The 16,101-nt window shown below is 38.8% G+C and overlaps 1 protein-coding gene across 2 annotated transcripts in view; it reads right to left on the bottom strand.

The window, feature by feature from the left end:
- PIP5K1B (phosphatidylinositol-4-phosphate 5-kinase type 1 beta) overlaps positions 1-16,101 on the bottom strand; it is a 346,195-nt gene that overhangs the window by 134,352 nt on the left and 195,742 nt on the right. For both annotated transcript variants that reach the window (XM_027549417.1, XM_027549419.1), the window contains exons 6-7: positions 9,517-9,669; positions 1,528-1,827 (exon numbers count right to left, since the gene is read on the bottom strand). In XM_027549417.1, coding sequence (XP_027405218.1) covers positions 1,528-1,827; positions 9,517-9,669 — 453 coding nt within the window. The remainder of the gene's footprint in view (positions 1-1,527; positions 1,828-9,516; positions 9,670-16,101) is intronic.

Here is a 16,101-nt window from a genome sequence, read left to right as displayed (position 1 = left end):
AAATTGGGAGTTTGGGATTAACATATACACAGTACTATATATAAAATAGATTACCAACATGAACCCACTATATAGCACAAGGTATATTGTATATATATCTTATATATATAAGATATATATATATATATACAAACAAGATAGTATCTTGTAATAACCTATAATGGAAAAGAATCTGAAAAAGGATACACACACACACATATGTATAACTGTATCACTTTGCTGAATACTTGAAACTATCACAACACTGTAATGGTAAATCAATTATACTTCAATATTTTTTAAAAATGGAAAATCTTAGGCTAGCTTGGCAATCTTGAAGCATTCAATGAATGGCAGCTAAAGAACAGGAACTGTGGGGTAAATCCTCTACCAACGAAAGAAACGACTCCAAGAATGCATCTTTCTGCGTTTTCATAAATGTTCTAACACAGAGAAAGACAAAATACAGCGACAGTGGGCTGTGCTTCTCGGGGAGGATCCCCTACTTTATACATTACACGAGGAGTCAAGACTGCCTTCTTCACCTTCAGCTGAGCTCAAGCCTGGCAGAGAAGGGATCTTCCCTCCCCAGCAACAATGTGGGTCATCTGACCAGGTCCACAGAAGGCCCAGGAAGCCAAGACACACTGCATATTTCCCAGTGATCAGGCCCCATGAATCCTGTCCTCTCTTCTAGAAAGCCCTGATCAGGCCTGGACCCAAACCCTTATCATCATTCCTTCGGCCCATTTCCAACATGCTCAACTCAGCTGAGAACTGAGTAGTTCTCAAAAGTTCATCTGGACCAAGAAATAACACCCCTGACAATCTTTTGATCAAATGATCATCACCCTTCAGAACCCAGCAGAGTTACATTCTCATTGCATTCTCATCTATTTCTCCAAAAGGGCTTTTACCTACTTTCTGTAAATTTACCATGTCAGAAATATTTATCCTCAACTTTGGTTTTAGTTTTTTTCTTACTCATTGCTGGCTGAGAACTCGCATCCTTTTGATAAAGGATTTGGCTACTTTGCATGGAAAGGCCTTTGCTCTGTCAAATCTCACTCCTGATCATTTCTTACACAGATCATATAAAGCAGTTTCAGTAAATGAATCCATCCCATGGTTTGGCATCTACAACAGATTTCTAGAGATCCATTTATCAATTGCATTAAGTGCATTTTCTTTAAGCCTCTCTCCCCTGTTGGAATCTTACTTCGTCCATGTGGCTTTTCTCAATAATCACTGTGTTAAACCCAAATTTCTTTTCCTTTCATTTTAACTATCTTTCCCACAGAGGATGAAAAGAAACAAAAATCTTTGTGTCATTTGATCAAGGAAGGCTGACTTCTCTTATTAGTAAAATTAATAGACTCCAGACAACTGCATCGTCATCCACCAGTTCCTTCAACGACAAGGAAGCATGGATCAGCACAAGGATTGGGAATGAAGGCATTCCATGTGTTGGCCTTTGGACCTTCCTTAAAAAAGTACATTACCACAGATAGCTTTGCAAAGGCATTCACAACAATGACATTTCCTTACCCGGCAGTCTCTCTGAAGTGTCTTCATGAGTGCATTGTATGTTTCTGTATCAAAATACAATCCTTCATGCATGTCCTGCAGGAAATCTAAGTCCTTAAACGTGGGGCTAGATTTCTCTCTCTCTTTTCGGGATGCTCTTCGCTTATAGGTTGAGCCTTTCAAGTCATACGTAAAGTGCATTCTCATGGAGCGTGGTAAAACGTTGTTCATCACCACAATCCTGATGTTAATGCCCCCTGATTGCATGCAATACAGTCCATAAAATTTTGGCAAAAGAGTTCTTGGATTCTGGTTTAAATTCTAAAAAGAGAAAAAGAAAAAAAAATGTTTAAAATGTACTTTTACAAAGCAACACTCCACTATGATGCATTTTCATGTAAAATGATAATTAGAAATGGAATGTGATTACTCTTGTTAACAGTCATTGTTAAAATTTTGCTGTTCCAAATCTAGTTTCTAAGTCAGCTTATGGGAACGGCAACTTTATCATTCTGAACTCAGGGTGTTAAAAGTGGCGAAGAGTTGGACACCACTGAGCAACTTCACTTTCCACTTTCATGCATTGGAAAAGGAAATGGCAACCCACTCCAGTGTTCTTGCCTGGAGAATCCCAGGGATGGCAGAGCCTGGTGAGCTGCCGTCTATGGGGTCGCACAGAGTCGGACAAGACTGAAGTGACATAGCAGCAGCAACAGCAGAACTGAAAATGGACAGAATTTCCTTCTTTAATTAGTTACAACTAAAACAGGCAGAGATGTGATTAGTGCCATGTGTGATTTTTCTCTAAGGTAGCTCAAGAGAAAATTAACTGCTGGGGTACAAGGGTGGACATTTAAAATTTTAATAGCTCCTGAGAAATTGTCTTCCAAAATGACCAGACCAGTTTACAACCACATTTCATAGGGTTACATATATACCACCACTCTTAGCAATGCTGAATATTATCCCACTTTACAATCTCTGGAAGCAAGGTCGGTGAAAAATGAAAATGTGTTTTCAAGTTACTTTAAATGTGAATAACACAGAGAACTAGAGAAATTTAACATTCTTATGTATGTTTGCTGCTGCTGCTAAGTCGCTTCAGTCCTGTCTGACTCTGTGCGACCCCAGAGACGGCAGCCCACCAGGCTCCCCCGTCCCTGGGATTCTCCAGGCAAGAACACTGGAGTGGGTTGCCATTTCCTTCTCCAATGCATGAAAGTGAAAAGTCAAAGTGAAGTCGCTCAGTCGTGTCCGACTCCTAGTGACCCCATGGACTGCAGCCCACCAGGCTCCTCCATCCATGGGATTTTCCAGGCAAGAGTACTGGAGTGGGGTGCCATTGCCTTCTCCACTTATGTATGTTTAGCCACCTCTTAAAGATAATTTTGTGTTACTCTCCTTTGCTCATTTTTCCTTAGGTTTTTTGTCATTGTTGGAGTTCTTGATATATTCTGGATATTTATTACTTTCCTCTTCTACTTGGGATAAATATTTTCTTCCAGTATGTTGTCTTTTTTGTTACAAAAATAGACAATCTAACTTTGTTTTTTGGCTGCCTCACAGAGCATGCAGAATTTCCCCAACCAGAGATGGGACCCACGCCCCGCTTCACTGGAAACACAAAGTCTTAACCATCAGATCACTGGGCTATAAAAATAAGGAATATGTGTCTGCTTTTGTTTCACTTTAAAAGTATGGGAAAACAAAAAAATAATTTTTTGGGTTGTTGTTGCTTAGTTGTTAAGTCACGTCCAGCTGCTTTGCGACTCCATGGATTATAGCCCACCAGGCTCCTCTGTCCATGGGATTTTCCAGGCAAGAATACTGGGGTGGGTTGACATTTCCTTCTCCAGAGGATCTTTCCATCCCCAGGATCAAACCCATGTCTCTTGCATAGGTGGGCAGATTCTTAACAAATGAGCCAACAGGGAAGCACCAAAAACAGTTCACTAAAAGGCATTTATATAATGAAAACTCTCTCTTCTATCCTTAATCCCTCCCCCATTTCCCAGCTTTTGTGGAAACTGTTTCCTGTTTCTATCATTCTGGAAATAGTCTATGTGCTTATGTTAATTTGATATCTGGCATTATTTTTGGTTTTATAGATGTTTTGCCTTTTCATGTAGTTATATTTATGAACTTGCTTCTCATGCTTTTTTTTGTTTCTTATTTAGCAAGGCTTTTTATACCCCAAGGTTATAAATTTCTTCCTTCTTCTTACAAGTTTTTAATAGTTTTGGTGATTACATTTGGTTTTTACTCTGTATGGGATTAATTTTTCTCTTTCAGTTTTACTGAGATATAATTGACATACAGCACTAAGTTTGCATAGAGCACTGATCTGACTTATGTACATCATGAAACGAGTATCACAGCAAGTTTAGAAGAGAGTTCTTAGGATTGACTCTCTTAACAACTTTCATGTGTAACAGCAGTCCAAATCTTTTTGGCACCAGGGACCAGTTTCATGGAAGACAATTTTTCCATGCATGGACCCAGGGGTTTTGGAGGAGATGGTTTTAGGTGACTCAAGTACATTACATTCATTGGGCTAGTGAAAACTGTATTTACAGCTGCTCCCCAGGGCCAGCATCACTGCCTCAGCTCCACCTCATATATTCAGGCATTAGATTCGCATTAGGAGTGCGCAACCTAGATCGTGTGCATGTGCAGTTCATGGTAGGGTTTGCACTCCTCCGAGAATCTAAGGCCACCACTGATCTGACAGGTGGCGGAGCACAGGCCGTAACGTGAGTGACACAGAGTGACTATAAGTACAGATGAAGCTTCACTTGCTCACCTCCTGCTGTGCAGCCTGGCTCCTAACAGTACCAGTCTGTAGCCCAGGGTTTGGGGACCCCTGATATATAACACACAGCAGTATTCATTATATTTATCATGTTTACATTAACAACCCTAGTAGTTATTTATCTTGTAACTAGAAGCTTGTATCTTCTGACTACCTTCCTCTAACTATCCCTTCCCCCCACCTCCCACCTCTGGTAACCACAAATCTGATCTCCTTTTCTATGTGCTCGTTTTTGAAGTAAAATTGACCTACATAACTATGCTAGTTCCTGTTATACAACATAGTGATTAGATATTTCTATACATTTCAAACTGATCATCACAGTAAGTCTAGTTAAAACCTATCACAATACAAAGATACTACATATAGTCCCCACACTGTCCATTTCATAGCTATGACTTATTTATTTTGCAACTGGAAGTTTGTACCTCTTAATCTCCCTCGCCTGTTTCTCTCCTCCCCTGACCCTTCTTCCCTCTGACAACCACCTCTTTGTTCTCTGTCTATGATGCTGTTTCTGTTTTATGTTTGATCATTTATTTTGTTTTTCAGATTCCACATATAAGTAAAACACTACTGTATTTGTCTTTCTCTGTATGGCTATTTCCCTCAGCATGATACCCCCTAGGTCTATCCATGTTGTCACAAATGGCCAGATTTCATTCTTTTTTCTGGTTGAGTAATGAACATTACATATGTATATCATATCTTCTTCTTCCATTCAGTTAATGATGGGCACTTGAGTTGCTTCCATATCTTGGCTTTTGTAAAATAATGGTGCAGTGAATATAGGGGTGCATGTGTCTTTTCAAAGCAGTGTTTTTGTTTCCTTTGAATAAGTCCCAGGAGTGGTATTTCTGGATCATACATAGTTCTGTTTTTAATTTTTTGAGGAATCTCCATACTGTTTTCCATAGTAAAGTAGTTTACATTCCCATCAATGGGCATGAGGGTTCCCTTTTCTCTAAATCCTTGCCAACAATTTCTATTTGTTGTCTTTTTGATAATACCTACTCTGACAGATGTGAGGTGATATCTCACTGTGGCTTTGATCTGCATCTCTCTGATGATTAGTTATATTAAGCATCTTTTCCTGTGCCATCTGTATATCTTCTTTGGGAAAATGTCTAGTCAGATAGTGTGCCCAATTTATTTTCATTTTTTTGTTGAAATATATTTGATTTATAATGTGTTAGCTTCTGGTGTACAGCAGAATGATTCAGTTTTATACACACACACACACACATATATAACTGTATACATATATAAGTAACTTTTTCAGATTCTTTTCCATTACAGGTTTTTAGAAGATACTGAATATAGTTCCCTGTGCTATACAGTAGACCCTGTTGTTAATCTATTTTATATAAAGTAGTATATCTATTAATCCCAAATTCCTAATTTTTCTCTCTACCCCTTTCCCTTTTGGTAAGTGTAAGTCTGTTTTCTATGTCTGTGAGACTCTTTCTGTTTTAAAATTAAGTTCATTTGCATTTTTTGGGTTCCACATAAAAGTGACACCACATATTTCTTTATCTGCTTTAATTTCCCTTAGTAAGAGAATCTCTAGGTCCATCCATGTTGCTGCAATTGGCATTATTTACTTTTTATGGCTGATTAATATTCCATTATTTATATATGTACCATATCTTCTTTATCCATTCACCTGTTGAGGGATGCTAAGGTTGCTTCCATGTCTTGGTTATTGTAAATAGTGCTAGGAACACTGGGGTGCATCTTTTCAAATTAGAGTTTCTCCATCTATATGCCTAAGAGTGGGATTGCAAAATCATATGGTAGATATATTTTTAGTTTTTCATGGAATTTCCATACTGTTCTCCACAGTGGCTACACCATTTCACATTCCCACCAATAGTGTAGGAGGGCTTCTTTTTCTGCACATCCTGTCCAGCATTTATTATTTATAGGCTTTTTAAACACGGCCATTCTGACTGGTGTGAGGTGATACCTCATTGAGGTTTGATTTGTATTTCTCTATTTTGATTTGCATCTTTACATGTGCCTGTTTTTGACATTTTTAAAAGATATTTTAAGTGAGTTGCTTATTATTTACTTTTCAAGTTGAGTTTTATGAGTTTTTTTTATAGGCTTTGGATATTAACCTCATCATATATATCATTTATGAATATCTTTTCCCATATAGTAGGTGATCTTTTCATTTCATTGATAGTTTCCTTTATTGTGCAAAGTATTTTAGTCTGGTGCAGTCCCATTTATTTATTTTTTTGCTTTTGTTTCCCTTGTCTGCAAGTAACTGTATGCAAAAGATCTGAAAAAGGGGATTTTTTCTTTTTTCAAATGGATAACCATTTATTAAACGGTCTGTCCTTTCTCAATTGAATTTAAGTCCCTCCTACGTCAGGCAATAAGTTGTCAAATACACACGAGTCTATTTCTACACTTTATTTGACTCCATTGCTCTTTTTGTCTCGATCTGTACAAAAGCCACCACTTTAATACTAGTACAGACTTACACATTTCTGGTGTATGTTATGGCAGGCCTAACATATTCTCCTTTGCCAAAATGTATTGTCCATTTCTATAGGCTTGCTTTCCTGTTTGTTTTTAAAACTACTCTTAATATAATATTTGTTTTCACTTTCAAATGAACCAGCTCTGTTAAGTTCAGGGGAAAAAATCCTATTAGAATTTTTGATTGGAATTAGACTGGATTTATAAATTTATGTGGGCAATTAAAATTATAATTCTGGGTTCAGGAATGATGCACATTTATTATTTCAGAACTCTGTTTATGTCCTTCAATAACATTTTGTAGTTTCCTTCATATTGGTCTTGTTCATTTGTTTTATAGACATAAGCACTTGAGTTCTTATTAAATAAAATTTTATAAATTCTTTTTGGAGTATTGTTCATACGCTATACTTACTATAAGCTGCTTTCCAATCAGAATTATAGTATGTCTTCATTTATTTATATCTTTAATAACAATCATTATAAATTATTGTCATCACAAATGGAATTCTTTTTTCCCCCTTATACTCTCCAACTTTATATGATCTACATAATAGAATATGATGGATTTATTTACCAAATATCCTGCAAATCTACTGGATTTTCATTACCTCTGGAAACTACTGGTTTATTTTCTTGAAGTTTTGCTCATTTTCAATTTCATCATCTGTACAGAACAGTGTTTATACTTTTCTTCTATGTTTTTTTATACTCAAAAAGTTACTGCTGGAAATTCTAGCAATACATTAGAAAAGATCATTGATGGAAAGCATCCTTATCTTTTTCTACTACTTTCAATGAAAGAGCTTTTGTTCTTCTCCATGAAGATATGTGAACTCTGGGAGATTGATAAATGTTGGTTTTTATGCCTATTGATTTATTTACCTATTATGTAAAAATTTCCAATTTTAAGAATTCTCTCGGATATTTAGATGGATAACCACATAATGCTCACATTTTTTCTTGTTAATAAGATGAATTATATTATTATATATATTACATGGTTGGTATAAAATTACTTGATTAGGCTAAATTTTAAAATTTTACTTAATTTAATAGCCACATATGGCTATTGGCTACCATATTGGACAGTGCAGTTCTACAATAAGAGACTAATCTACCTAAGCTTAGAAATAGAGAAGTTTAAGATTTACTCACTTAGAAGATTAACAAAGAGTACTATGTGAGTTTGACTGCAATTTTAAATTATTTAAAAATGTGTATATGACTAGGATACATTTGAAAGGATATATACCAAATACTAGCAATGTGTATCTCTGAGAAAATAAATACAGTTGGTTGCATTTTTTCCTTTTCTGTATTTTCTATTTTCCCTAATATAAAGTAGATAATTTGTGCTAAAAAAATTTTTCCAGTGCTACATTTTTTGTGCTAAAAAAAAAAAAATTTTGTTCAGGATCAAAATCTTTTAAAATCTGTGTATGCTGTCCACTAAGATTTTTGTTTAGATTTTCAATTCCTATATTTATATGTGAGACTAACTTAGGGCAGTTACTGTTATCTTGAGCAGATTTTGGAATTTAAAAATATTTTTACACTCTAATGAGCTGTGTGGTGTATCTCATCAATTTTGTTTTGAAACAAAGATGACAGTTATCACCTCTCATAGCAAATGAATAGCAGAACTGTGGCTTTTAAAATCCTGCTACCATTCCAATCACAGAAAAGTAATAACTGCCATGAAAGTACAAAGAAATCAGAGGTATGAAAACAACAAATCTACTGAGGAAAATGTTTGCCTGGAAACAAACATTGGAGAGGGCTTCCTATTTCAACATGGGTAAGACATGTAATGCTCTGATTTTCTTCATTGGATGCGTCGTACCCATTCATGTATTTTTACTGCTTATGTATTTGTTCTTGTAGTATTCCATATGCAGTGAATGTCTAGTAGAGCTGTCTAACCCTGGAGCCAGTGGATCCTTGTTTTTTGTGACCAGTGACGATGAATTTATCATCAAAACAGGAAAAATCTGGTCTAAATGTTTAGCAAATCCAAATTCTGGGCTAGGTTATAGTTCCTTTGTCTCTAAAACATTACATGGAAGGTGATCTTCATGTTGCATTTAACCTATGACATCCTCAATTCTGAAGTGTGATGGCTAAAAGTGGCTAATGCTGAATGCGTGGCCCTATAAGGTGCACGGGTTAAAGACGCACCCTCTGGACCCCCACTGTTTGTGTTCAAGCCCCGGATCTATAGCTCATTAGCTAAATAACCCTTGGCAAGTGATTCCATTTATCTTTGTCTCAATTACCTCATCAGTTTTACAACTTAGTCCTCAATGAATGTTAACTACTCATATTACTACTACATACAAAGTGCTCTGCAATACATTGCTTCCTTTATCCTGCATCCTGGATCCTGTCTTTATTACAACCACCATGGAAGACAGGTGTCTGCCAGCCTTCAAAGACTGAGGCTCAGAGCTTACCTTATTTACTCCTGGTCACACAAGTTAGTTGATGGCCGAGTGGGATATAAGCCCAGGACTACTACATAGTTCTACTTACTTCTCAAAATCTATTCAATCAATTTCATAGTATACTCTAAATGCAAAATAAACCTCACCAAGGAGAAAGAAACATGCCAGAGTTACTGAAAATAAAAAAAAGCATTAAAAAAAAAAAACTGGAGGAAAGTAATTAAATCTAAAGTAGAAGCTTTAATTACATGCACTTACCATGTAATAGCCTGGCAGTAGCTTCTGAAGGAACTCCGCTTCTTTATGCTGAACTGTTTTGATGATAAATTCATCGTCACTGGTCACAAAAAACAAGGATCCACTGGCTCCAGGGTTAGACAGCTCTATTAGAGGTTCACTGCATATGGAATACTACAAGAACAAATACATAAGCAGTAAAAATGCATTAATGTGTATGATGCAGCCAATGAAGAAAATCAGAGCATTACATGTCTTACCCATGTTAAAACAGGAAGCCCTCTCCAACAGCTTTAAGAGGAGACTCTAGGTATACTAACATGGCTCTTATGAGATTTCTAAAAATTTAGCTGATCCATTTACCTTAATAACAGAATCATGAATCACCATATTTGTTCAATAACTCCCAAGAGTGGTGTTGACCAAGGCACTTTGTTTCTAGCAAGTGCCCAGAAAATAAGAATGGAAGGTGTGGTCCCCACTGTGTATTCCTCACTTGACACCAACACATATTCTTGTCTCACTGTTTACTCTAAGAGAGGTCATTCACTCATGATTTCAACAAAGAGATGACTCTAACACCTGCATCTCCAGCCAAGATCTCCCTAGGGGATCCAGACCTGTATGTCTAACTGTGTAACAGACATTTCTACTTAGTTATACCACAAACACTTCATATGTAACAATTTCAAAAGTAAGTTCATCTCAGCCTGTGGTTAGCCCATGTGGTGTCTTGGTAGTGATTAGAAAGAAGGAACTTTTTTTTTTTTTTCCTGGTATATGCAGCTCCGAGCCATAAAAAGGTTGGTAAACAGATGAAGGGATAGATTCCAGGCTTCACTCCTTCACCTTAGCCAGGTATTTCTGGGTGGTGCACACCTTGTACAACTATACATGCTGACTAGATCATCTGTTCCTCCCCCATCCTCCGTCTTCTCTCTTTTTCCCTCTCTTATAGAAAGGAAGCATCATTCACTCTGTTCTCCAAACCAGAAACTGAGACATCATCCTTGATGTTTCACATTTGTTCATCTTCCATATCCAGACTACTGCTAACATCTGCCCCATTCATGACATCTCTTTTTCAAATTCCTGAAATTCAGTGGTTTCATCATTCCATACCTTGATTATATGGCAAGCTCCACCTGTTCTAAGCTATTCACTCTTGACTCCTCCTGAGAATCCTCCACCAGGAAACCAGAGATCCTTCCAAACTGCATAGCCTTCCAAGCCTTCAAACCTTCCTGTGGGTTCCACTGTTAATAGAGACAATTACATCCAAGTTTCTCAGCACAGCATTCAACTCCATGGATGACAAAGCTCTGCTCTTCAGCCTTCTCTCTCATCCCTTTCCTCCTTAAACTCTAACTCCAGAGAACTATTTCTCATTTTCTCAAGTGTGCCACACACTCTTGATTATTGACTGTATTTTCTTCTATCAGAAACCACCTACCTCCATGCTACCTTCATCTAGCTGAATACCACCGAATAAAACTTCCTTAAAAAAAAAAAAAAAACACCTTATTTTCTTGACAACAGACACTGGACTACCATTATATGACAACAAATTATTTTTGGTAGGATGTATATGCACTTAAACACTTGACATACGGATTTTATCATCCACTTGGCTTGCCGATTCTTCAAGAAAACCCTTAGGATGATTTGGTTAATATCACATATGATTCTAGTTCTATGCCAGAAATGCACTATCCATGTTCATTCAACATTTAAAAAGTACCTACTGAGTGCAGATAGATGCACTGCCCCAGGCGCTTAGGAAGCTTATACAGTAGTACGAGGAAACAGCCAACAAAAAAGTAAATAATTTACACATCAGAATGTGCTTAAGTGCTGTTGAGAGAAAGGACACAGGGAAAGGGGGATGGGAGTACCACCAATGATGAAGACAAGGTGGTCACTAAAAGCCTTATTGGGAAGGCGGCATTTGAGGAGAGGCCTGGGGAATATCTGGAGAAAGGGTACTGAAGGCAGAAGGAAGGGCAAAGGCTAAGATCTTGAGACCTGGAGAGTTCATGGCACAGCAGGGAGGCCACGGCTGAAGCAGAGGGGGCAGAGAGGACAGCTGAAGGGGAAGAAGCCAGAAGGGTCTGGTGGGACAGACAAATATATAGGCTATATACGGAAGTGGCCTTTTATTTAGGGGAGCTGAAAGCCACTGGAGGGTCTGTAGCAGAGGACCACTCACTCCCTCTGCTGTGCTGAGAGGCCCCAGTAGGAGGACAGAAGGAAGACTCAGTAAGGAGGCTGGTATAGTGATGCTGGCCTTCAGTGTCTGCTGGACAGCACTTGCTCCAGAAAACTCTGCCTGGTTCTGCGGGTCCACATCACCTGCTTCCTGGCACTGGATGCTCTCGTCACAGAAGATAGCACGTGACCGTGTTAGTCACTCAGTCATGTCTGACTCTTTGCAACCCCATGGATTGCAGTCTGCCAGACCTCTCTGCCAATGGAATTCTCCAGGTAATACTGGAGTGGATTGCTATTCCCTTGTCCAGGGGATTTCCCCAACCCAGGGATCGAACCCAGGTCTCCTGCATTGCAGGCAGATTCTTTACCGTTTGAGTACCACAAAGTACCTTAATGGCCTATTTACCTATTCCAAGTTCCCTCTAGACTATAAAACTCTATGAGGGCAGAAACCATGACTCTTAAATTCTGATATGGTTCAGGATCTGTGCCTTATACACAGAAGGGACTCGATAAATTTTTGTAAATAAATGACTGAAATTTACCAACAACTGAAGGGCTGTCAGTCTCCCCAAGTAGTGCCCCAAACCAGCAGAACAGGAAATTTTAGGTTTATGAGTTTAGTGTTTACTACTTAATAATCCCTATTATTGACTTATAGAAACACTGTGGGCAGAAAAAAAGGTAAGGAAGTTAATGTGTGAGATCAGACCAGCCCTGGTGAGAGGCAAGAGCAGGGATTTAAGGAACTGTATTTTGAGGATGGAGGCATTTGAAATCACCAGGGCTGAACATCCTTCAAAGTGTTTTATCTGGGTTTGTGAATATGTAAGTCCTTATCAAAGAAACATCTGAGAGGATACGAGGAAGAAGGGAAGGAGGGAGGAGAAGAAAGAGAGAAAATGGGAGAAAAATGACTAAAAGGCAGTGTCTAGATGTTACCTTTTAAATCATCCTGCTTTGGCAGCACTGTGGGTAAGGGAAACAGAATTCACCAGGAAAAAAAATAAGCAAGAGTTCACTGTCTTTCTTAACATCACTGGCAACTTCCATCCCCTACCTTCTCCTTTTTCCTCCAGCCTTGCTTCCTGGAGCTCTCTTGCTAAGCAGCACAGCAACCTAAGACCTCAAGAATTAGTTGAGGATATGCAAGGAAAATAAAAACAGTCATCAGCCTCCACACAGGATGCTGTAAAAGCCAAGAGGAAGCAGAGGGAACCTTTCCCGCTCTTGGGCAGAGTCCAAGTGGAAGGAAAGGCCTGGGTTTGGAATCAACCGACTGTTTGTAAAATCATGACTCTGCCAGTGGCTAGTCATGTGACCTTGAGTAATTTAGCACTTGGAGTCTTAGAAACCTCGTCTCTAAAATAAAGATGGTGATATATACTTGATAGCATCTCAGAGTGTTAAAAATAAATGTTTTTTAAATCCCTGGCAAAGAGTGACCACTTAGGCATGGCTGTTGCCATTTTTCACTACATGCTCAGCAGTGCCCTAGGATGTACTGAGAGTTTCAGCCTAACTCCCATGACAAGAAGGCTACTCAAAGGTACACACTAAGATGATCTTGGTGAAGCAAGAAAAGAGACGGGTGGGGGGTGATGAGATAAGTTAGGAGTTTGGGATTAAGACATACTACTCTACATAAAATAGATAAACAACAACAAGGACCCACTGTATAGCACAGGGAAGTCCACTCAATATCTTGTAATAATCTATAATGGAAAAAGATCTGAAAAAGAGTGTATATGCATATATATATATCTATATATCTGAATCACTTTGCAGTACACTTGAAACCAATACAACACTGCGAGTTAACTATACTTCAATTAAAGAAATTAACTTTTAAAAATTTTTCTTTTTTAAAGAAAAAGTAGGTGATTTGTGTAATGACAAATCTGAGACTCAGGAAAATAAGTGTATTTATTTATTTTTAAATAAATAAATAATTTATTTATAAATAATTTATTTAAATAAAATTTTCATTTATTTCCATTCTCATAAAAAATGAAGGCAGATCCCAGACTCTCTTAGGATTTTGATTCTTTGTTCCATGGGGTTTGGATTTCTGGCATAGAATCCTCTTGTGGGTAGGAGTAAATGTTGTGAAAGTACAAAAACAACAAAGAATGCAGAAATTAGGGGCTGCAAATAGAGAAATTAGGGGGTGATTCAGGAAGAGCTGTCTAGGGAAAACTGGATTCAGATGTGAACATCGGCTTCCAATTAAAGTCTCAGATTCTTCCAGAAGCAGTGACACAAACTGGAGACTCTTTCATTGGTTACTAATTGCCAAATACTCCTTTATTATGCAATTTGCAGATGAATATGAATGGAGAAATCAGTTGTTTTGCCCTCTTTCAATAACCATTTTGGGGTCACTTCTAGCACAGTGTCAGTCTACAATAAGTTGGCATTAGGATGCAGAACCCTTTCTACCATTATCACCTCTGATTTCTATGGCTTTTCACTTTGCAACTCTGTTACTGTTCTCTGCTAAGCTATCCTCTTCAAAATGTTGCCTTTTCAGAGCAAATAAAGAGGAGCTATGGGAACATGTTAATTAGCTGTGATCAACAAGCTCCTGTGTGCACCCTGATGTACCTTCCTGGCACCCTCACTGTGTAAGCTGTTGCAGTGTGTTCATTCCCTGCCTTCTATTTCCTGCAGGGCCTCCCTATGTACCCTGGAAAGAATGCAAAGCACAGTCCAGCTGGGCTCTGCCAAGGCAAATCAACTCTGTAAACTTGCACAGTGAGGTGGAGATCATTTTTCCTGCCACTTCTTCCCCTCAATGGTGTTTAATTATTTACCCTGCTCTCTTTCTTATGGGTGTCAATAAACCTAAATCACCCTGAACTTGGGAATACCCAGGCACCTGGAAAAGAAGGAAATTAACCAAAGGCTTGTTGCCTAAGCAGAAATGGGGTGAAGATGCTCTGGGGCCCCTTCCCCTGGGAGGTCTTTATTTAGGAACAAATAAGGAAGAAGGAGCATTTGAATTGCTTTGTAATACACGCGGCTGCACCCTCACCACGCTGTCTCACATCCAATTGTGCACGTTTCAACATGAATTTGTAATCAGCACGCACTTGGTGAATTTTAATAGTACTGAGAATGTAATCAGAGTAATTCAGGCTGAAATCCAGATGCAACAGCATAAGACTAAGCAGAAATACACATATATCACAGGGATCTGATATCAAATCTATCTATAGTGACCACCCCCTACATCTTCGCCTTTCCCCTCCCATTTAGGTCCGTATATCTTCACAAATTTGGGTTTAGATAGCCCTAGTTTGATGGATACCAGGATGTATTTGTGATGTATGCCTTATCCTTTTTTTTCCTTCACATGGTATTTCAGGGGACACCATCTTATTTCATTCTTCTGTTTTTTGGGCTTAACCATTCCAAAATGTGCTTTGTTAGGTGTATTTGACCTCTTTGTCTCATTTTTCAGAATGGATAACCACAGTTCGCAGTTTGATGGCTAGGGAGTGACCACCTTGAGACCATACCTTTTGGGTTTTTTTGCGGGGGCCGTGCCGTGCAGTTTGTGGAATCTCAGTTCCCCAACCAAGGATTGAACTGGGGCCCTCGGGAGTGAAAGTGTGGAATCCAGGGAATTCCTGCCATCTAACGACATCTAAGACTCAGTGGTTGGAAGCATGTGAGACTATGGTTCTGGCTTGGGCTGTGCCTCCACCCCTCAGCATGGGTAACCTTGGGCACCTCCCTTCACTGGTGTCAGATTCCTCATCTACAATGAACAGTTGGGCTAAAAAGTCTCTGAGGTTCTGCCTGACTCTCTGAAGCACAATGCCTCAGGCAAAAGACCCCTTCCTCATCTATCACACTCCAGATCACTGGGTAGTGTCCTCAGATACAGTGCTTTGGAGGTGAGCCTCCAGAAGCTCCAAGAACAATAAGGGGAGCTGCCTCGAGCCTGGGCTGAGGGAGGCCCTGGCTACGGGGACCAGGGAGCCATGTAGTTAGAGGCTCGTGGCCCTTGTTATGTCTTCTGCAGCTCCCAGAGATGGGTCCGGTTATGGAACTGTGTGTACAATTAACAAGGGAGGTGGAAAATGCAATCAAACAAAAGCACACTTAAGCTGCCTGGTCTTATCTCTGCACCCCCTCCACCAGCTTTTTACTACGAAAAATTTCAAATATGCATAAAAGTAGAGAACTGTGCAATTAACATTCATGTGTCTATCTTTCGGTTTCAACAGCTATCAACTCATAGCCTATCTTGTCTCTTTACATCCTCAGTCCTTCCCCTGCCTGCTTTCCTCAGATTCTTTAAAGCAAATCACAGACATTAAATCATTTCTCTGGTATTTTACTGAGTGTAGCTTAGTCGTGTCCAACTCTTTGCGACCCCGTGGA

The sequence above is a fragment of the Bos indicus x Bos taurus genome, chromosome 8 (assembly GCF_003369695.1).
Source record: "Bos indicus x Bos taurus breed Angus x Brahman F1 hybrid chromosome 8, Bos_hybrid_MaternalHap_v2.0, whole genome shotgun sequence".
NCBI classification, from domain to species: Eukaryota; Metazoa; Chordata; class Mammalia; order Artiodactyla; family Bovidae; genus Bos; species Bos indicus x Bos taurus.
This window is presented reverse-complemented; position numbering and strand designations above follow the sequence as displayed.